Here is a 23,618-nt window from a genome sequence, read left to right on the forward strand (position 1 = left end):
ACAGAGAATTAGACAGACTGATGTGAAAAGCAACAAGATTTAGAATTGTTTTTAGGTTTTTCTTTTTCTGTCCTATGTGCTCTTGTATCTGTACATCTCTCTGTGTATATTTTTTCCCTCTGTCCTGAGTTTATAAAAGCATTTTCTATTGCCACTAGTACTATTGGATGAAAAGCAACTGATTTCTTATAGCAAAGGGAATTACATTTCAGTACGCAGACACCTACTGGATATCTAAGTGATGAGGTCAAATAAACATTGGTGATAAGAACACTAAAGAAGTGGTCATAGCTAGATTTGCAGTCATGAAGAATGACATTGTGAGACTGGATCGCACAAGAGATCGCATGAATGGAGTACAGTGTCTAAGATCAAGCCTTGGGAGGAATGAAAAGCAAGATGGAGAGTGGAGAAAGAGCCCAGCCAAGAAAAAATTATTAAAAGGACAACTAAAAGAATGCTTAGTCAAAAGGATAAGAAAAGAGCATGCTTTACATGCAGGGATATCACCACATGAAACAAACAATGTTACCAGGAAAATATTATTTGAAATCAAACAAAATAGACCAATAGAAGATCAGTAAAACAAATGTCTAGAATAGGGTTTTTTTTTAAAGAAAAGAAAGAAAGAAAAAAAGAAAAATACTTAGGGGTCAGGAGTGTAGCCTAGTGGTACAGTGCTTGCCCAACATGCAGGAAGCCCTGGGTTCTAGTCCTTGGTACCTCATACACAAAAAAAGCTAGAAGTGGCACTGTGGCTCAAGTGGCAGAGCACTAAGCCTTGAGAAAAATGTATCCAAGGACAGTGTCCAGGGCCTGAGTTCAAGCCCCAGGACTGGCAAAAAATAATATTTAAGAATGAATAATAAAAGACAATCAAATTTTAAATGGCTAACAAACACATGAAAATACTCAGTCATCAGTAATGAGAAATGTAACCCCGAGTCACAATGATATTTCACTTCACCTCTGCTAATTTCTACTGTAAAATGAACAATGACAAAAATTGAGAAATTGGAAGCATTTATGTATTTTTAGTGGAATGTGAAATGATTTAACTGTTTTGGAAAGCATTTTGTCAGTTTTACTGTTTCAAAATATTAAACAAAGCTGGGAGGTGGTGGCTTACACCTCTAATCCTAATTATTCAAGAGGCTGAGATCTGAGGATCACGGTTCAAAGCTAGCCTGGGCATAAAAGTCTGTGAAACTCTTATCTTCAATTAATCTCCAGAAAATCAGAAGTGATTCTGTGGCTCAAGTGGTAGAGCACTAGCCTTGAGCTGAGAAGGTCAGGGACAGCGCCCCCCCCAGCGCCCAGGCCCAGAGTTCAAGCCCCGCAAAAAATAAATAAATAAATAATATATATATTTATATATATAAACAGAATGACTATATAACCCGAGAGAAATGAAAAGTATTTCTAAAAGTAAAAAAGCAAGTATTTCTGAAAAACGTGTTATGAATATTTTCATCTTTCTTATTTATAATATCCTCCAAGTGAAAACTGCCCAATGTCCATCAGTAGATAAGTTATTTAGCTATAAACTGGAATGCTATTTGTTAATTAAAATAAATGGAGCATTAATAAATTTTCCAAACAAATTATATTTTATTATTCAGATGTTAGATCTGACAATCTTCTGATCTTTCACTCCTTCAGTTGAAATAGAAATATTTTCTCATAAAATTTGGGCATGATTACTGAGAATACATATATATATAATACGTATGTATGTATGTATGTATGTATGTATGTATGTATGTATCTCAGAATGCACCCAACACTTCTGTGTCTAGAAAGATAACCCGTGGAATATTTTTAGAAAAATACAAATGACTAACAAGTTTACTTACCTTTTCCTCAGAAAGGGCTTTGATGTACTTTTTGCTCACTTTCTTCTTCATTGTCCATGAAATGGCTCTCATTTTTTTACCCAGACTTCCTCCACTATTGGAAGATTTATTTTGTTCTTCACTTGCATTTATGGGTTCCTCTTCACGTTCCTAGTATAAAGTTATTTTGAAGTGACAAAACAGCAAGGACATAGAGGACACTGATGGTAATGGTTTGATTTTGCCCTCCTATTTGCTAGGTAACTGCTAAACTTTATTTCCAGCTCCAAAAGCATAGATTGGAAACCCTTGTTAGAGAGAAGATGCTAAGTCCATTGATTTCCTCTAGATTTTGTTCAGTAGATTTCAAGATCCGAAGAAAACCATAGTATATAATGTATAGAATTTTGCCTTGAATTTAATGGTTTTATTGAAGCATTGTTTTAGTTCTGTATTTGAGATGAACAAAACAGAAGTAAATACAAGGCATAATTAGTGATTATGTCTTAGTGGTGACAAATAATTTCATTGAAAGTTCATAGCAAGTCAGTAACAGTTATCTGTGCTGAAGTAGCATAAAAAGTATCTACTTGCCTCTCATAGAACTTGAGATTGTCATGGTTAATTTCTAAGAAGTTTTGAAGTTAATTAAATCTCTCGAGAATGTGCACATTTTCCACATCCTCAAGCAATAGTAAGTAATATCTGGTTCTATCCACTAGTACAGATATGCTGCATTAATCAAGACTTATTTTCATCGCTTCTGTGTGGTGTTCACTAAGAATTTTTTTTATCTCAGATAAAAAATATTATTCACAGCCTACAAAGCTCCACACTATAAGACAATGCAATAGAGTACAATTTGTATGTTTTATATTGCAAAATGATATATGGTTGCATTATACAAAACCTCCATCAAATAAAACATTCTTAGCATCACATTCCTAGTTACTTCTCAGATCATTTTGTGCAACACAGCACTGTTCTAAAAATATAGTCTTTGGACCCTCAGCATTAGCATATTTTGGGAATGTTTGTTCTTAAAAAGCTTTTCAAATACTGTAATGCAGATACTTGCTAATTTTGAAGAGAAAAAAAATCCTATTGCTCATTAACCCCTTTGCTATTTCTTTGTTATGTTCACACCAAAGTTGGTGTGGTTGCTCTGGATCGGCTTGTCCAAAATTACCACAGATTTCTTCCTTAAACCATACATATTTACTGCTCTGTCATGTAAAAGGTGAGAAAGCGTCGGAATCACTTGACACACTCATCCCTACTTCCTGTTTGCTTCATCTGCTGTTATTCCTCCAAGCACTTAAAATTTGTATCTCCCATATGGTGCATGATCCATGAGATTAGTAGAATTATTTGATCATGGTTATTATGACAATCAATTATTATTATCAGTCTTTATTCTGAGGACCTAGAATAGATCCAGACACCTCATGAAGTTAAATTATTTTTTGAAATAATGAAACGCATCATGTAGAATTTTGCAACACTTTTTTTTTCTTAGATGATATCTTTGGGTTGTATTAGATGACCTTTGAAGGTCATATAGTTTAGTACTACCCACCATTCCTCACAGGTGCATAGCCAATCATTCCCTGAATATTAAAAAAAAATGTTGGGTAACTTCTCTTTAGTGAACTTGAATATTTAATATAAAACTTTAACCACATAGTTAACATCATTATTAATCAATATTATATTTTGCTTCATATCTTACCCCAAATTGCCTATGATAAATATGAGTGGGCAGCCAACTTAAGCCCTCATTGCACTTTATTAATTTCTACATCTAAGGTTATAAAGGCAAAGATTTTTTTTGCTTAATTCAAAAGCCCTGAATAAAACACAATTTGGAAGCACTTTAAAATTTTAGTGTTAGCTTTTTTCTTCTCTTTTCCCTCTACTTAAGCTATTTTTGTAAAATGACTTTCTAATGAAAATAAGTGCAAAAGCATTTTGTTACAAGTGATGTTAATATACCATTAACTAAGTATCAAATAATGTCTCACCATATTTTGAATTTTTTTATCATATATACATAAGCTTCAAAGAAACTATCCCCAGTTATTTAAAATTTAATTTTTTTACTATGTTCTACTTTATGACCTAAACCATATTTTTATTTAGCTATTTATTTGTATTTGAATTATTGACTTTTAAAATTGTGTCTGCTATATGAAGTAGGAATTTCCCATCTTTTATAAGAATATTACTTTTAAGTGTCCAATTCAAATTCTGTTATAGCACTGGTAATTGTTCATAAGTTGAAAACTGAATGCTGAGTTTCTCAGAAAAGCACTATTATATTAGGCTCATTAATTCTTTTGCAAAATATTATCAGGCCATTGCTATTTTTATCAATAGAAAATGAGTAATCCTGACGAAGTTTTATAGGGTAGCACTAGAATCATGAACAAAATAACAGTAGAATGTAGCTATGTATGACTGTGGAGAATGAAATTTATCTAAGACAACAACTAAAAATCAAATCATATAAATCTGCCTCTCTGTCTTTCTCTTATCTGTCTGTTTCTGTCTTTCCTTTTTCTATGCATGAACAATTATATTACTTACAATTATATTCATGTTCTCAAATTGTGCACTCAATGCAAGTTTATATGTCTACAGATATTTGATGAATAAAATGGAAGTATATTGTGAAGTTAAAATAAGATTTACATGTATGTCTACTAGTGGCGATAGTGATAAAGTAATAACAAATATCACTTTATTTCAATTTTCCAGAATAATCTTTAATAAAATACAAATTTAAAGGTATATCTCTGTCTTTACATAAAAATACATCTGTAGATAAGCATAATGTTTACCTCAAAATAAGCACTACATGTGAATTTAATGAATTGGGATTATAAAATATTTTCAGTTTTTTAGTATATATCTCATCTTTCTCTAATTTTAGTACTTTCACATTTTACTAATCACATTACAGATATCCTTGAAATTAGGAGACAACATAATAGAATGACAAAATGGAGCCAGAGAAGAGGTTGAATTATACCTTTGACATTTATAGAGTGTCACAAGAAAATAATTTTACTCAGTGAAGGAGGCCTATTTATTCAGGAGTAAAATAGGAAAAAAATGCCTAATGGTTCCTGATTATAGAGGATAAGTAAAGTGCTAACTTTGCACTTACTTTGATGTAAGTGTTCAGTTAAATATAGAAATTATTGGTAGTATTATAACAGTATTATAAAACCTTAATTTTACAGGAAACTTTTCTTAAGCTACATTTGAAGTGTGCATGACTCAGAAATGTGTAGGTAATAATCACAAATGACACATTTTCATGAATCTTGTCAAAATGTAATAGTGTAATCAACTAGTCCTCTTCTCAACTTGACAAATGTAAAATCAAACTAACCATTTCCTAATTTAAAGCAATTTCAATTTACACATATATTTTGTTTGATGATGGGAATGATGGGTAAGATCAAGGAATTTGGAATATTTTTGTGTCTGTGTGGTACTTGTGGGGTTTGGGTTCAAGTTCCTTGCTTAGGTAGCAAGTCCTTGAATCAAGCCCTCACTCTTTTGCTTTTTGTTTACCTTTCTTAGATAGGGTCTTGTGCTTTTGTTTGGACTGGGTCAGGCCAAGATCTTTCTACCTGAGCATCCTGAGTATTTGAGATTGACATTAAAGGGTTGGTCTTCAAATAGAGCATGATTTTGAGGGAGGGTCTTGCCAATTTTTGTCAGTCTGGCTAGAAACTGTGATTTCACAGTTCCTGGCTCAACCTATTTAATAGCAGAGATTACAGATATGAGTTAATAACCCTATTGTTGAATTTAACTATTTTTAAAAATTAATTTATGCCTCCTCAAATATCTAGGAGACTTCTTACATAATTCCAGCAATTTTAGGCAAAAACTCAGTTGCTAGGATTTGAAAATATGTTTATTTCTCTAATCATTTTCCATGCGTGATCTAGAACTCATTTATTTTTATAAAGTTGTTGCATTCATTATAATTGAAGAAAATACTAACCTCAATTGAATCATCTGGTTTTGATGCAGAATTATTCCGAAAACGATCGAAATTTCCAAAACTGCTGCTGCGCTATAAAATCACAAAATGAAAAGAAAAGTTAGGGCTTGTCGTGACCTTCACTATTAAAACTAATAATAGTTTAATCAGAACTGTTTCTTACATAAACCAGCTATGAAAAGCTTTTCTCTGGAACATCAAAAGGCATTGAAGTTATAAATATTATTAATAGTTTGCAATAACAATTGATAAAACATTTTCCTAAGTTAAAGTATAGCACCATGGCTAAAGTATTTTTATTATCACTATATTTGTCCTTGAAAGTAGACATTGAAGAATCTGTGAACATAAAACAGATTTTTCTTTAGATGAACTACACACTGACATATTTCCCATAGGCAATGCAAGTAGTGTTAACCAAGTAACGACAGAACAAAAGTAAATATCTGAATATACCTACCATTAAGCCTCATAAAGATCAAGTGATTTTTTTAAAGTGTTAAAAAACACAGTGATATTTGTTATTACTAAATATTGGTAATTTTAATTTTATCTCTAGATATCTTAAAGATAATGTACACACATAGTCCTATCTAGAGACTAGAAGAAGCTATCAGCCATATATAGCCTAATGTTGATAGTCAAATTAAATTTTCTCACATCTGTCATGAATTTACCATGAGATCCCTGGATCTGAAAACTGAAGGAAAGCTCAATATGTTAATAAGAACTATTTCCTTTCATAGTTTTAGGTTATAAGGTTAAATTATTTTTCTTATGCAATTGATTCTAGTCAAGCAATTATAAATAATCTTGATTTACAATAACAGTAATTTCAAATATATTCTCAAATTCTTTAGAATCCTGCATCAAAATGACTTATGCAAAATCCTCCATGCATGACTTAGGCTGATACTTTCTTGATCTTATGGTTTTTGTACCTCTAAGTCCAAAGAATTCATCCTATTTTAAAGACTTTAACTAATTTCTAACTTACGATAAGCTGGCTCTACTGAAAAAACTTGAAATTTGAGAAACAACAACAAGAGACAATATTTTATAGAATTTGTATTGTCTTTTAAATATCACAACTTATTTTAGATCATAAAACAGAAACCCAGTTCTTAGAAAGTCGTTTATGTTCATATCTGCTCACCACCTATCTAAAACTCCTGATATGTGACAAGGGATTAGACACTGTTCTTGACTATTGCTTCAAGGAACCAGGCTATGGTAAACATAATTAACACCCTTTGCAGAGTTGCCATCCCTGTTGATCAAGCCCTCCAGGCACTCTTGACGTTGGCTAATGCAGAGAAGAGAAGGGCTGAAATTGAGACTCATATTCAAAATGCCACGTTCTCTCAAGCAGTGCTAACTAACCTAGACAGAATCACCAAAGCATTAATCACTTCAACTTGCCTACCAGGTATTTCCTTCAGGCAATCAGATTGCTTAGGGATTAAGGAAGAGAATTGAGTATATTGTTTTCTTGCTTACATGCAATGTGAATACTGGAAAATTTATTACTCTTCTACATATTTAAAACGTTTATATGTCTTATTGGAGCCCAAGCCTAGGGTACTTTTGTAGCCTGTACCCAGTTTGTCTCCTGCCTATTAAATATTAATGACAGTTAAGAAATGATCTTCACTACTGGATAATGGGTCTTGTTGTACAGAAGGGCACAGAATAGACTCACTTCAGCATTTCTCTACGCCATATTCTTCCATTAAGTAATCAATAGCCACCACCTTTTAAAATTAATTCTCTCCCCCATTCTATCAAGAAGAAAAGCAGATTCAGGAGTAGTGGTTTGGAAAGATACAAAACTATTACTTTGGGTTTTGTCAGTCATCTCATTGCTAATCACTCAACCACTTTAAAACAGAGAACACTTTACTTCATTGAAGTTAAACCCACAGGAATCAGCTATGATGACTTCCTCCTGTAATCCCAGCTACTTGGAGAATGGAGGTCAGTTTAAATCTAGTCCCCAAAATATGCATGAGACCCTTTCTTGTAAGCAAAATAAATGTCAAAATATTTTGAGCATGGTTTACATGACAGTGGACTTGTGCACCAAGTGGGAAGAAAGAAAAACAATCTCAGAATATAATAGGACATGTTTACTTTTCCTTGTTCTGTAGAATGATAGTGTCTTTCAAAGTTAGTTTCACAGTGCACATTGTTGGTGGTGGTTTAATGTCTACTATAAATCTAATAAGCAAGACATAACTTTCTAATTCCTATGGTCAAGTTGTCTGATTAAAAGATGATACATATAGAAGCACAATCTGCTAAATAGTTCTTGCTAAATATTAATTTGTTTGATAACATTGCATTGTATAGTTTAACAGGTTTTACAAATGCTATCTGGTGACAGAAGCTTCCAACAAGATAGTTATTATATAAGCAAGTCACAGCTGACAGGAAAAGTAGCTTGAATAAAAATAAAATTCAAGGCAGGCACCAGCGGCTCATGTCTGTAATCCAGGATACTCAGGATGCTGAGATCTGAGGATCCTGGCTGGAAGTCAGCCTGGGTAGAAAAGTCCATGAGAGTCACATCTCCAGTAAACTGTTCAGTAAACGCTAGAAGTGGTGCTATGGCTCAAGTAGTAGACTGGTAGCCTTGAGCATAAAGAGACTCAAGGACAGTAGCCAGGTCCTGAGTTCAAGTCCAGGACTGGCAAAAAAATAACATTTTAGATAATTCATAGTTTATATTGAACTCAAACCCTACTTAAGTCTTTATATAAATATATACAGGGGAAAGGATGTAGCTCAATAATAGAGGACATAGCATCCTAAATTTAATTCTCAGCATTAGTTTCACCAAAAACAAATATATATGTGTGTATCTTTATGTGTATATATATACATATATACATACATTCACCTTTCTTACGCAGTTGGAAGTCCACTTGTCCTTGTTTCTAGCTTATAACGATGTAAGTTTATTTTAGTGACCAATTTTCTTGTTTAAATGTATTTTTTATTGTATCTTTTGAAATCTGTCAGTGATCTTTTGTACAATCTTTTTCCTTCCATATAGTCTATTTGATTTTTACAACAGTAATACAGAACCAGTCAACTGGAAGGTTTGAATACATACGAGAACATATGTTCTAGCATGATATAATGTATGATGAAAAGGAATATAATAAGATTCTTTATCTTCTACATCTCTTCTCTATTTTATAAAAAAAATGTAATTATTATAGATGGACCTTTTATGATATCAAGCTGATAATGTTGTTAAAAATCATCTCATTCTTCCCAATGAGAAAATTGTGATAGGATCCACTGTTTTAATTTACATTCCTCTAAAAACTTCTCCACATGAGCCTGGATGGACGCTGGTGGTTCACCTCAATTTTCTTAGCAACTCTTAGGACCCTTAAATAAATTCTCATTTATAGCATGACTTGGTGACTTAATATTTGGGTGAGGTACTGGTAAAAGTTTCAGTCTTTTTCAAAGAAAAATTTGCTTATGTAAGTCAGACATCTGCAGTGTTTTGAATTATACTGGCAAATTAAAAATTACATGCAGACTGCCAACACGTTTTCACATCTCCTCAACATTGCTTATAAAGCATGGTTTGGTATTATGCTGTTGAAGATCTGAATTTGTTTAGTGTGCCCTCGTATGAATATTCCTTTTTAAAATGTGAAAACTCTCATCAGGTATTATACAAAGCATTCTAGGATTTAATTGTTCTAACTAACTCAGGTACTAAGATCTTTTGAATCAAATTTCAATCGCTTAAAATAATCTGGGAGGATTGTCTCAGTGTCACAGAGCTGCACCATCATGCGGTGCTAGTGGAAGATGGGTTGTGTAGATGTCAGGGAATTCAAGACTGACAATCCGAACTGTAAGATTTCACTTTCAGCACTGAGATTTCAACCTTGGACTAAATTCACCCAAAGCTTCTATGTATATCAGTGATATAGACTGACAGTGTATCTGACTTCTAGGAACAAAAGCTAGTTCATTTCTCTCATTCTGTACTTTTATATCAACTCCAGATCATCTAAAGGCAGTGCAGAATTCTTGCTGTAGAAAAATGATTCACAAAGGTAAGACATAGAGAACAAGACTGGGAACAGCCTAGGCAAGAAAGTCTAGGAGACTTAACTAGCCAATGACAAACAGGAAATGTGACTGAAGAGGTAGAGCAAGAAAGCCAATTGACACAATGGAATTCTGTACTGCCATCAGAAAGAATGAGAAAATGGAAAGACTTAGAAAAAAATCACATTAAGTGAAGTAAGCCAGACTCAAAGGAACATGGGCTCATTGGTTTCCCTCATTTGTCATAATCAGTAGAAACCTTGGGCTCTCCTAGCAGAGGTTCACAATAGGTAAAACCTAGATACATAAGGCCATATAGGATGAAGCTAAATGAAAGGACCTCCAGGATATGCAAACAAGAACCATATAATGTGTGATTGTTGTTCTTAGTGTACTATGTTATTTCTCATCTCTTTTGTTGTCCCTTGGTTATCTCATATTGATACAATATCTTAACTTGTTATCTGATATATTGTATATATGTTTTGTTTATTTGAAATGGGATAGGGAAGGGGGAAACAAGAAAAGGGGCTAGAAGGAGGGAAATAGGGACAAAAACATGAGAAAGGGTATCAATGTGAAATAATGCACCTTCTATCTGGTGAATATAATGTAATCTTTCTATTAATTACAATAAAAATAATATAAAAAAGAAAGCCAAGTGAGAAAGCAAAGCCTATAGTTCATGCCTGGTAGCAGCAATATACATATATAATGCCTGCATTCATACATATATACATACATACATACATACATACATACATGCACCTCCATAAATACATACAACCATGTAGGAAAAAAATCATTTGGATATAAAATGAATGGAAAGCTTTAATGATAATGCCTAAAATCTCATTACCTTGAACTGCTCAGACTTTTGTTATCTCTGCTGTCAGACTTCTCCTTCATCAGTTCATTTTTATATTTTTGTTTTATTCTGCACTTTCTATCTTTCTTTAAATTGGTCTTTCTTGAGCCTTCTAGAATAACATCATTGTACCAGATCTTTCTGAAATCGAGAAATTTTTCTATGAAACCTATTTTCCAGTGATTCTGTATGCAGCACTGGCTTTGCATAAGATGGCAGATGTACCAACAAGAGGGTCTCTCTGCTATTCCAGATGCTTCTGGGATCTGTTCTGGCCCTACTTTGAACTCCCACTTTCACTGTTAAAACTTAAGCTTGCTCATTTCTCTTTATGTACAGCTTAAGCAAACACATAGTATGAAATTTAACACAACAGACACACACACACACACACACACACAAATTCTTAGCTTTGCATCTGTTCAATTTTTTCTCCAAATTTTACTGTAGGCTGTTTTCACTATTTTTCTACTCAATCGCATGCTAAGTCCTCAAGTATTGCAACAGCTCTCAGCAATTTTATCTCTACATTTTTACTCCTCCTATAACTTAAGAAGCTAATATTTCTGAAGTACTGATTCTTATAATGTGTTCTTCCTCTCAAGATGTCAAGCTTATTTCACACTGCTATGACAGATACAGAGGCTCCTACACTGACATCTACTCAGGCATAATTGTGATCTTAAACGAACGCAATATCTGCAGTAGACAAGGACATTTCCAGTTTACAGATGAGTAAAACTGAGGTTAGTAATATGTAGGCAGCTGTTCCTTATCAAAATAATCTGAAACTGAGTTTGCAGTATACTTGTCATTTCCCTTAGAAGCAGTTAATGATTATTACGCTCATTAAGCTGAACCTCTGACACACACGTGCTGGCGGAATCAAGTCCCATCTTTCCTTTGTTTACTGATGCTGTTTTACCTTAGTAATATTTTATTATCTTTCATCAGTTGTGCAAAAGGGGTCTCAATTGGACATGTCAGTGTGTGAATACAATGAATCTTAGTGTTAATGTTGCCCCTTTCATTATTATCCTTATCTCTCCCAATCTTACCCATTCATTCCCTCAATCCAACTGATTATTTTTCATATACATAAACATTAAGTATTATAACTGCACTCACTCACCATTTTTTCTCTGCATTTATCTATCCCCTCCCGCTGACTTTGTGCTTCCTGCGATACCATGTCCCAGCTTCTTGATATTCCATTTTTATTAAGGTACTTGTTCAGAGTAACACCATTGGAACTTTCCTCTGCATACACCATACTTGGATTACTCTGTCTATGTATGTGCTGCTTTGATGATTTCCACATTCTTAAGAACGGTAGCACATTTAGAAGAAAATTCCACAAGAGTGAGGCTTGTGAAAGACACAGCAGAAGAAAAAGAATTCACTTTGCTCTTCATGTTATCTGTCAAAACCCCTATCTAGCACAGCCACCCAAATGAAGATTTCAACAAATGAAAAATAACATGCTGATATTTAATGAAAGATCAAAAATATTTGCATTATACAATTCAACATAAAGCAATGAAAAGATTTACATAGATAATAGCTGTCTATATTAGTAGTAAGACTATATGTAATCCTAGAGAAATCTATACTTTATTAGTGTTGTCTTTAACCAAATCATTTCAGTATATGAGAGCTAAATAGAACCATGTTCAATATAAGGCATATAAATATGGTAGTAATTTGTATAATATTGTTTTGTGTACAAAATGAGTGAGATTATAATGTAGCAGCTGTCAACATAGAAGTCTGTTATTATTCACTTACAAATACCTACTTGTAGTATATTTGCTACTGAGTACACAAAAATTTATAATCAGCCTAAAATTCATTAAAATGACCACAGATTTGGGGAGTAGGATTAGCTGAAATTAATAGGATATTAATTGGCTCAAGTATCTTTAAATTCTTTTCTGCTAAAAGGTTACATAATTGTAGACTGAGAGACTCTTTAGAATTGCTCAAATACAAAGATAGTGACTACTTAAATAAGGATAAAGAAAACAAAAAAAAAAACCTGTGGAGTACACACTATGAAATGGATCACTGAATGATAAATTGTAGCTAATCTCTAAGAGCATCCCTTCTCAAACCTCGAAGGAAGAAAAGGAAATACTTTAATGAAAATATTTTGGTTGCCAGAAAAATGTTTTTGTAGTTGCTACGTGCATATTTCACTGGGATTTTCTATCTTTTGAACTCAAAATTGGTAAGAAGTTGTAAATTATTGTACCAATATGTTTACAAAGCTTTATGGAATATGAGATGTTGTGAGGCATGCCTTTAATCCCACATACTAGCAGGGTAGAACCAGGAAGATCATGAGGTTGAAGCCCGCCTGGGAAAAATTACAGAACACCTAATCAAAAATGATTTTTTACAGATATGGTATAGGACAGTATCTAAAATGATTGAGCACTGCCAAAGCCCTTGATTTAATATTAATCATCAAATAAATTAAACTAAAAAGTTCATGGAAAGCTCTGTTGAGAAGTATTCAGAAGCCATGTTCATGCTTACAGTGAAAGAAATTATGTTTTACCATTCCTGCCCTTAATGGTTTTAAAATATTCTAGATGTTTAACAGAGTGATGGGAGGAGATGAATGAAGAGGATTTACCATTCCTACCATCAAATAAGTAGTTATTCTGAGCAAAATTTTTACTACTAATTTTACTTTTTAGGATGTTCTGATCTAGGAATGGATGCATGATTTAAAGCTTCAATTACGATAAGAAAAGGGAAAAATATAAAATAAACAAATGGAAAAAAGAATAAAGTTTCAATTACAAAAATATATATATTTCTAAAAATTTAGAAAGTCAACTTTTGTTTGTACATTTATGACTTTTGTCTATTTTAAACCAAGTAATATTTTAACCACTCACATCACTATCAATTATTATTATTATTTTCTTTTTGCCAGTCCTGGGCTTGAGCTCAGGGCCTGAGCACTGTTCTTGGACTTTCTCAAGGCTAGGGCTCTGTCATTTGAGCTTCAACACCATTTCCGGCTTTTTTCTATGTATGTGGTACTGAGGAATCAAACCTGGGTCTTTGTGCATGCTAGGCAAGCACTCTACCACTAGGCCAAACTCCTGGCCCAGTATGAATTATTTTTAATCAATAATTAAACTTCAAATGCAAATAGATAATTGTATAAATAATATTCTGTGTAGGATCAATTAAAGATTCTGTAAAAGAAAGCAACTATTATTTAGAAGAAAATATCTTTGAAATACTGATTGCTAATGCATTATAAACTAGCCATAATATTATTTTTATACTTTAAAAATTATCTGTAAATAATTGTATGAGTTTTAATTTAATCAAACTGATTTTGATTTTTTAGAAGTATGTTTTTTATTTGTCAATCTTAAAATAAATCATATTTTGTATTATATTAATCTAAAGGATAAATTAAGAAAATGTATTACAGAAATTATATCTATTCATCAGATGAGTTTATCAGCTTAGTTATAGTGAACAAAATCTTTTATAATCTTTGACGTAAGCCTTTGGTAAATTTTTCTGTTCAACGCGCACATGAAAAAAATCCTGAAAATTTTCATTACCTAACAGGATAAAAAGAAAATGCATGAGAGAACAAGGATGATTGAAAAATAGTAATATAGGTCAGGCTGGTGGCTCTCATCTGTAATTCTAGCTACTCAGGAGTCAGAGATCTGAGATTCTTAAACAATTTGAAGCCAGCCTAGAACAGAAAAAGCAGGAGACTATTTTTTTCAAATAACTACTGAGAAGACGGAAGTAGAGCTGTGGCTTGGGTAGCATTGAGCAATACATCTATGGGAAGTCCCCAAACTCCAGTTTAAGCCTTAGTACAGGCACGCATGCTCGCACACACGCACACACAGACACACACACACAGACACACACACACACACACACACACACACACCCCAAAAGATTAATGAAAGGAGTGAACTTAATCAAGGAATATTTTATACTGATCTGTAAGTGCTTAAAAATATCTTTTTTTTATTGCCCCCCTCAGAAACTTTACCTGCTTACTTTGGGGCCCTTGCCTTAAAAGATAGCAAAATAGCTTTTCATCTCTGCCTCCATTTTTTAGGTGTCTGTTCCCTAAGCCACTCTTTCTACAGCCTCTGGGTAATGTTCCATTCCAGAAAGGACAGCACTGATGGATAACATCTTTACCATAAAGATCCAAAGCTACCCTTAAGGAACAATCTATCCTTTCTAGGGTAGAGTACCCACCAAGCAAGTATGACTTGTTTTTTCCTGACCAATGAGAAACAGAGATAACAGCTTCTCCAGAACTTCTACTGACTGAGACGAGGACTGAGATCGTGGTTAACCAGGTGCAACCCATGACTGGGTCTCTTTTAAGTGTATATACCATCTTCCTCCTGCCCTTGTTTCCTAGTAAATAGCTCATGTCTGTACTCCTGACGACAGTGAAAATGGAGCTGAGGTGATGTCTTCATAGGGTGTGCTCATGCCCTGTAATAAATCTCCTCCTTCTGTCCTTAATCTTGCTCATTATTTGGCCTATAGAGTCAAGTGGTTAGGCCTGACATTGAGAAACTCTTCAATTTTGGCACTGGGGTCTAAAAGCTTCAGTTTTTAAAATTAATTTATGTTAATTTTTTTAAAAAAGGATGTGTGCCATTTTCAAGTCCGTATTTAAGAGCTGAATATGTTGATTGACACGTTACCTGAGCAATTCCTAACAAACTTGTCTCATGATTAGCCAGTAAATCTAGGTAGCTCTCCTTTTAAACACAAAATGACCACAGAGAGGGAAACATTCATTCGCCATATCCATTTCTTTGAAATAACTGTTAAAGGCGTGAACATTAAGTTGAGAAAACTGAATCTGTTTAGTAAACTTGCCTATCAGACTCTGGAACAAAAACTGCTGATAAAGCCCCATCTTTTAAATTTGGCATTCACATGGTGTGTTCTAACCTTCTGAAAGGTGTCCCCCGGGGGATATTTTAGTCATGAGGTCAGCTCCTTGAACACAAGTGATGACAAACAATAAGCTAATTCTGAGAAAGTTTTTGAAGTCATTTAGATTACTTTTTACTGAGTGTCTTTGAAGCATGAGTGTGGTCCCTGATTAATGGTCACCACCAGCCCAGCTTCTGAAGTTGTAATGTTTCTCTGAGCTTCCCTCCAGCAGAGCTCCACCATTAATCCAGTGGCATATGTCAGCTCAGCAGAGCAAGGTCACGCTTCTGCTTCAAGGGGAACCTTTTTAGAAATAATAAAACTGACAGAAAGTTCTTTTTTGCATGCTTTATGCCACCTGAGGTTGAGTGCTGCAGTTAATATCATAAAGCTTATAAACACTCCCATTTCATGCTGTACCCTCTGCTGCTAGGCTCAGGAATTTAAATGCTTTTTTTTTTTCTTAGTAAGAACAGACATGTTTATGTGGAGCAAATATATGGTATGTAATCCCAAACAGGGAAAGAATAGCTCCAAAAATATAGCAAGTTTGCATAACAATATTTGGAAGAGATCTTTGGGTTCTATAACTTATTCCTTGACAAATACATTTATTTTCCTTTCAGCAGATTTGAATTTCCATGTATGAATATTTCATTCTATTAAGATTCCTTGACCTACAATATCATGTTTGAATATGGTCACATGTTTATCTCTGAAGAGATTTTATTTCCTAAATTATAAACATTTGTCCCACTGCTGATGGTTGTTTTAACATTTATAGATAATTATCATGGGCATTCAGAATCTGAAAGGTCGTGTGTGTGTGTGTGTGTGTGTGTGTGTGTGTGTGTGTGTGTGTGATTCACAGATGCTCTAAAAAATTGAACAAAAACTGGCAATAAACAAAAGCAAAGATGAGAGCTGTGCATTTGAAATTTATTCCAATTTAGGAAATTTAGGAAATATTCAGAAAAGAATTGTCATTGCCTGCTTGTTTTTCCACTTTATCACACAGAGGAAAGGTGCAGCAAGTGATAACAGGGGAAAACTCAGATCCACCCTTTTAGAAAGTCAATAATTTGGTCAGGACAAAAGCTTAGGCTTAGAACCTTTATTTTTAAAGTATACAGAAATAAACTTTAGGATCACAAACAAACAAAAATGACAAGATACAGAAAACATTGTATTAAAAAACATTGATTTTTCTCTGGGTATGGTGGCTCACACATTTAATCTTAGATTCTCAGGAGGCTGAGATCTGAGGATCTCAGTTCAAAGCCAGCCCAGGCACTAAAAAGTCCTGAGACCCTTATCTCCAGTTAATCACCAGAAAATCAGAATTGAAGCTGTGGCTCAAGAAGGAGGGCTGTAGCCTTGAGCTGAAGAGCTCAGAAATAATGCCTAGGCCCAGAGTTCAAGTCCCATGACCAACAGAAATATATATATATATATATATATATATTGGTTTACTATAAGAAATTTTTTCATTAGGAAAAAATATTCTGGTTAACTGATTAAAGTAGACCAGATCATAGGATACCAGTGTACTGCGGGAATGTGATATAGGTTGGTGTGGAAGTTTTACATCAAAGTGGATTTGATGGCATTAGCCTGAAAACAGAAGTTATAACATAATCTGAAGTATGCACTTTCAGATATACTGAATAGAACAGTCCCTTGGACTCTTCTGCATTTTTTTCTGTGTATCTGGTGAGCAGTCTCTACCCTCTCACACGATGCTAGGTCTCTCACGGGCGTCAGTCTTGCTTCTTGCATTCTGTACACAGATTTCAATATGAAACTCCACCCTGGTTTCATTTCATGACATTCTGATGATAGGAACCGTTGGTTATTTTATTTTGGCATGGGTGTTGCCAGATCTCTATCGCTGACCCATTTACAAATTGTCCTGGAGAAGGTTACTTTGTTGATTACTAATATTGTCTGTTAGTCATTCTGCACGTATTATGCACACACTGTGAAATCACTCTGTGCTTTATTCTGCAAATGTCTCTGGTAAAAGCCAGTCTAAAATAGGCAACACATGGAGTCTACGCCTGTTTGTTTATTTTTTGAGATGGTTTCAGCCAGTTTTACTTTGAGTCATGTTGCTTACTATTCTGCCAGGGAGCCCATTAACTCTGACTTGGAATAACTGAGTCTTTCTCAAGAGAGAATAGTCCAACTGGGTAGCAAAATAGGTGTGAGATTATGAACATCCAGTGTCATTTTAAGATGAGAGGAGAAAAGTTTCCAAGTCAGATGATTGGAATCTTGGGCTTTACTAGACCAATTCAACAGTAATATGTAGTAGTGAGGTCCTGACATGAGTATTTTTGTAAAGCACCTGAAGTGATTCTAACATATAATCAGAAATAGCTGGCCAAGGGCATAGGGCAGATGGCTTATTGGTTTTCAAATTAGCCTAGTACAGGCCTAAAGAGATATAGCAAAGGTGGAACTGGATGATAGAAAGAAAGTGTAGAGAATACTAGAGTAGAAAATACTAGAGAAAATGGAGGAGAAATATCATGAGGTCAAGTCAAGATTAAATATGATGCTACTGCGTAAAGGCCTGGCTAACTAGAAATGGTGAGGCAACTAGAGTAAAAAGGGAGCAGATAGATATCACATTTCATCACTAAATCAGCAGGAGCTTATAGACTATTATGGGATGAATCGTGTTCTCTGAAATGTATTGATGTCCTAACCTCATTGTTTCAGACGGCGACTCTATTTGGACATAAGGCCTTCAGGGAGATAATTAAGCTACAAATGCTGCTATTAGGGTTTTGTCTAATCTAATCCTTCTTGTTCCCTTCTGAGATGATGTCAGAACACAGGGAAAGAATTGATACCATTCACCTTCAGGCTGAAAACAGAGTCTTGGACAGATTCTTCTTTTTCAGCCTTCTGTAATAGCCAACCTGGAGAGTGGAGTAGGATTTAGCCACTTGTAGGGAAAAGAAAGTGTGCTTGCCATCTATGTAAAATCATTGCATCTACCAATAAAAAAAAGATTTAAAAATATTTGTATTTTCTGTTTTGATTCTTCCAGTCTTAATGGAATTGATTGGCTTCTGCTAAGAAGCTAGTATGAGTATCTTATTTGTAAAAATTCACATAAATCCTAATCCTAACCAGATAAGTACTTCAGTTTAGAAATGCTATATTTGGAAATTCTGAAATGTAAACAAATGACTTGATTCTATTATGTAAAGGCAAATTCCTCATGGATAATTAAATGGTGTATCTCCAAAACCAGACAAAGAATCATTGAACAAATAGGTAGATGCCTGCTTAATTAGATTTTTAACAAACCAGGCCCATTAGTAGTCAAAGTAGTGATTTTATAGTCTTCCTGTAAGATATAATATCCAAATTTCAAAACAAATATGAGGCTACACCCTGTTATTAATCTTGACTATTTAGCTTCTGACCTTCTCGATGCTATCTGGGCATATGTTAAGCAGAGTCAACCTTTATGATTCCTATCCCTTTGCTACTTGCTTGGGAAAAAAAATCTGATTACAAATTCATACTTTATGAGTTGGGTTAGCTAAATGAATTTGTGCTTTGTTGGAGAAAAATTGTTCACAGCTTCAACATTTTAAATCAATTAAACACAGTTTAATAAACAAGTGACAAATTCATCTCCAAAAAATGTTAAGCCTAGATGAAAAGTTTTTGTTGAAAAGAAGGGAAAAGGCCTGTCTTTGAGTAAGGGCATATCAACTTTGGGGTCAGTTTCTGCTGAGTGGGAACAGTGAAATGGGGTCCTGACTGGAAATAAGAATTGTTTTGCTTAGTGGCAATCAGCCTAATTGTATAAAAGTTTAGACCAGCAGAATACCTTGAAGAAAATATTTTCACATATGTAGAGTTATTTCATTACTTGTAAATTTAATTGGGGAAATATTTCGCATCTCATTGGGATCTTAAGGGAGATTAAAAAAAATAGACTTTACCCAGTGTCTGGTCTCAAATAAGTGCCAATGCATGAACATAATTCTACTCTCTCTTGTAGCTGGCTAAGAAAGAGTTAAAATGTGTCTTAACTGTCTTAATGCAAAAGCAATGGGGAAAGCTATTTAATGCCACAACTATGTGTCATCCTTGTCGAGGAGCATAAATTTTGCACAGCGGGCAGTGCAGTGAAAGCAGCTCATAATCAACTCATCACCTCTCATCATTGCTAGGATCAAATGCAAATGGGAAAGAATGCCACTTCAGTCATTGCTAGTGAAAATTAGCATCTGTGACACTAATGGTGTCACATTTAGTATGCACTTTAGATTAAAAAGAAGCATTTAAAAAACCAGCTATTTCAAGAAGTGCCATTATATCAACATTTCCCTTTTTAATAACATGGTATTGGACTCGTTTAAACTCAAAGAAAATCCCAGTTAAAATTTTATTAACATAAATCATTAATTCCAGACAAATAAAGGCCAAGTAGTTCTAATTGTAGTAACCAAGTTTCATTTGTAATGCCTGTTCTTTTTCTATGTTCAAATCTTTTACCATATTCTCCAATGCGGAGGAAAAGTCTAGAGTGACAGAGAAGCTCCCTTGGGATGAAAATTATTTTGCATATTGTTTGGTATTCAAGTTTAGAAAAGAATTCCAATTGTATTTGTCATATATAGACTTCCATGCATGCATAGTAACAGACTTCCTATGAGAATAATAAAAGTATGTGGCACCAATGAGTATCCATTTTTTAGCTATATTATAACCATAAACAAGAATCATTCATTTTGCAAAGTATACTGAAAGACACTATGCTCAATGCAAAGGCAAGATCTACAGTTCAGCTTATTTCAATGTTAGATCAGAATATTTAACTACTTGAATACGAGTAAGTTTTACACAATTCTAAGTGTTGAGATTTCAGTAGCTACCTGGAGAAATCTCATAGATATAGAGATGTTCTGTATGTAGGTGGAAAATGGTTGGATGATTCCTAACTCCCTTTTTTTTTTTTTGCCAGTCCTGGGACTTGAACTCAGGGCCTTGAGCAGGGGTCTTCATGTATGCTAGGCAAGCACTCTACCACTAGGCCAAATTCCTAGCCCCTAACTCCTTTTCTAAACCACATAACTGTTCAAGATATAGCCTCCCTGGTCTTTTTAACACTTAATTTACAAATCAGACAGAAGCAGAAATAATGCTGAAAGACCTATTGCTTATAATGGCTGTTAAATAATTAAGTTCTGTACTATTGGAAACTGATATTAAATGTATTTCACATGAGAGTTTTACTCTTTATCTGACTATGTATCTTTTTAAAGCAATTATCTTTGTTGAAGGCACCACTCTCTGTACTGCCTAAGGCTCTTCATATTTGAGGGTAAGAGTAATTCTGTCAGAGTTGCTACAAATATTATTTTAGTATGCAAAACACTCGGAGCATAGCACCTGGTGTGTAATAAACTTATAATATAGACAACAAAAATAAAAAATACTAGCCAAATAAATTCAAGTAAAACTATGTAGCAGATATTTAAAATAATATATAGAGATATCTATCTATATTTAAGTAGTTGTACAAAGGGTTTGACATTTAACAAAGCAGTTTATGAATACAATTCATCTGATCAATGCTACTTCTTCCAACAGTTTCACCTTCCCCTCACCCACTTACTCTTTTCCTCACTGTTAATTTTGTAGGATGTACAAAAATGATTGATTTTCCACCACTCCTCCTTTGTCCACCCATTTCTTATTGACCACTTTCCAGTACCCCCTTTGTGATATTTTGCTGAACTTTGTCTTTCTAAGGAATTTTAAAGCCAGGTGCTAGTGGCTTATTCATGTAATCCTAGCTACTCACAAGAATGAAATGTGAGGAATTCTATTCAAAGCCATCCCTTGAAGAGAAGTCTGGGAGGCTTATCTCCAATTAATTGCAGAGGGTGGGGGCAGGAAGGTAGGAAAAAAGGAAGGAAGGAAAACAGGAAGGAAGCAAGGAAGGAAGGAAGGAAGGAAGGAGGGAGGGAGGGAGGAAAGGAGAGAAGGTAGAAAGAAAGGAAGCAAAACAGAGCCAGAAGTAATACTAGCTTTGAACAACACAGCTCAGGGACAGTGTCCACCCTTGAATTAAGGCCCCAGGACCATCACCAGTAGCAGCAGCAGCAACAACAACAACAAGAGCAACAGCAAATTCTAAGGTCATTATCAGTACTGAGCCCTGTGGTAAGAAGGTAAAAAAAATCAAGAAAGAAAGTATTACACATTAAGCAAGTTCATTTTGAACTAATCTAAAACAGAATCTAAAGCATTTTTAATTAGCATTTGCCTGTATACCATAGAATATTCTGAGAACATATTAAACTTTTTTGGAATTTATTTATGTTTAGTGTATTAAAAGAGTTTATTTTATGACAAGTCTCCAGAGAATTTTCTATTTCACTTATGGAAGCATTCTGTGCCTCAGCCTGTGCTCCAAATATCTTATAACCAACCAGCTCGAACAGTACTATTTATAAGTATTCAAAGGAGGAAAACCACAAGAAACGTTGAGAAACAGAAGTAAAAGGAAAAGATGTTACATTCACAATAAAACTATAGACGGTACAATTCTATTTTAAGATGTCATTATAAGATGTAATTCTATTGTAAGATGTTCTGAGAACCTCAAGCCTGTAATCCTAGCTATTCAGAAGACTGAAAACTGGGATCATAGTTCAAAGCCAACTTGGGCCAAAAAGACAGTGACAATCCTAATTAGTCCCCAAATTAGCCCCCAAATCCAGAAATACAACTATGGTTTAAGTGGTTGAGCACCACCCTTGAGTGAAAAATAAAGATAAGCAGTAGTGCCCAGATTGTGATTTCAAGCCTAAGTTCCAGTACACACACACACACACACACACACACACACACACACACACACACACACACACTCTGTGTTCTTCAGATGATACTTGGAAAAATATTTTTAAATATATTTTTATTGTAATTAATACATGGGTTACATTATATTTGCCAGATAGAAGGTGCATTACTTAACAATGCTATACCTTCTCATGTTTTTGTCCCTATTTCCCACCCTTAACCACTCCCCTCATCTTGTTTTCCCCCTTCCCTATCCTATTTCAAAGAAACAAATAAACATATATGTAATATATCAGATAGCAAGGTAAGATACTGTAACAATATGAGATAACCAAGGGACAACAAAAGAGATGAGAAATAACATAGTACATTAAGAACAACCATCACATATTATATGGCTCTTGTTTCTATATCCTGGTGGTCCTTTCATTTAGCCTCATCCTATATGGTCTTATGATACCTGGAGAAATTTTACAGAGGAAAGTTCTATATTTAGGTGGAGAAAGATTAGGGATACTTTTCTAAACTATAAAACCCTTGACTATAATCTCCCTGGTCTTCTTAACACTTACCTGCCAAAAACACCTACATATATATTGTTTATTGAAAAAATGTAAATATAATAAAATTGCTCATTGTTTCAGATGTGGCATTCTGATTTATTATTGTGGCTTTACATTCATTTCTTTTTTGGGGGGGTTACACAGAAAGACTTTATTTCACAAATACCAAAATAATAAAAGGCAAACCACACACATAATAAAAGAGCACTTATATGCTCTGACATAAACTAAGGTATATTAAATTAGCAAAAACAAGTTGAAGATAAGTATGAACATAACATGATGACATGTATTTTTAAAACATCTCTCATTTTTTTCATGCCTGTATATGTATATGTGTTTTTGTTAAAATGCTAATGGAAAGGCTAGGAAAATATATGTCAAGATGAAAGGCTCATCACCAACTTTAGGGGTTGGAATTGGCTGATGATAAGGTATAG

The 23,618-nt window shown here is 34.1% G+C and overlaps 1 protein-coding gene across 1 annotated transcript in view; it reads right to left on the reverse strand.

The window, feature by feature from the left end:
• Samsn1 (SAM domain, SH3 domain and nuclear localization signals 1) overlaps positions 1–23,618 on the reverse strand; it is a 134,721-nt gene that overhangs the window by 22,714 nt on the left and 88,389 nt on the right. Inside the window, exons 15-16 of the mRNA XM_090331159.1 lie at positions 5,860–5,931; positions 1,857–2,006 (exon numbers count right to left, since the gene is read on the reverse strand). Coding sequence (XP_090187285.1) covers positions 1,857–2,006; positions 5,860–5,931 — 222 coding nt within the window. The remainder of the gene's footprint in view (positions 1–1,856; positions 2,007–5,859; positions 5,932–23,618) is intronic.

This window comes from Megascapheus bottae, chromosome 1 (genome assembly GCF_031878675.1).
Source record: "Megascapheus bottae isolate mThoBot1 chromosome 1, mThoBot2.hap1, whole genome shotgun sequence".
Lineage (NCBI taxonomy): Eukaryota > Metazoa > Chordata > Mammalia > Rodentia > Geomyidae > Megascapheus > Megascapheus bottae.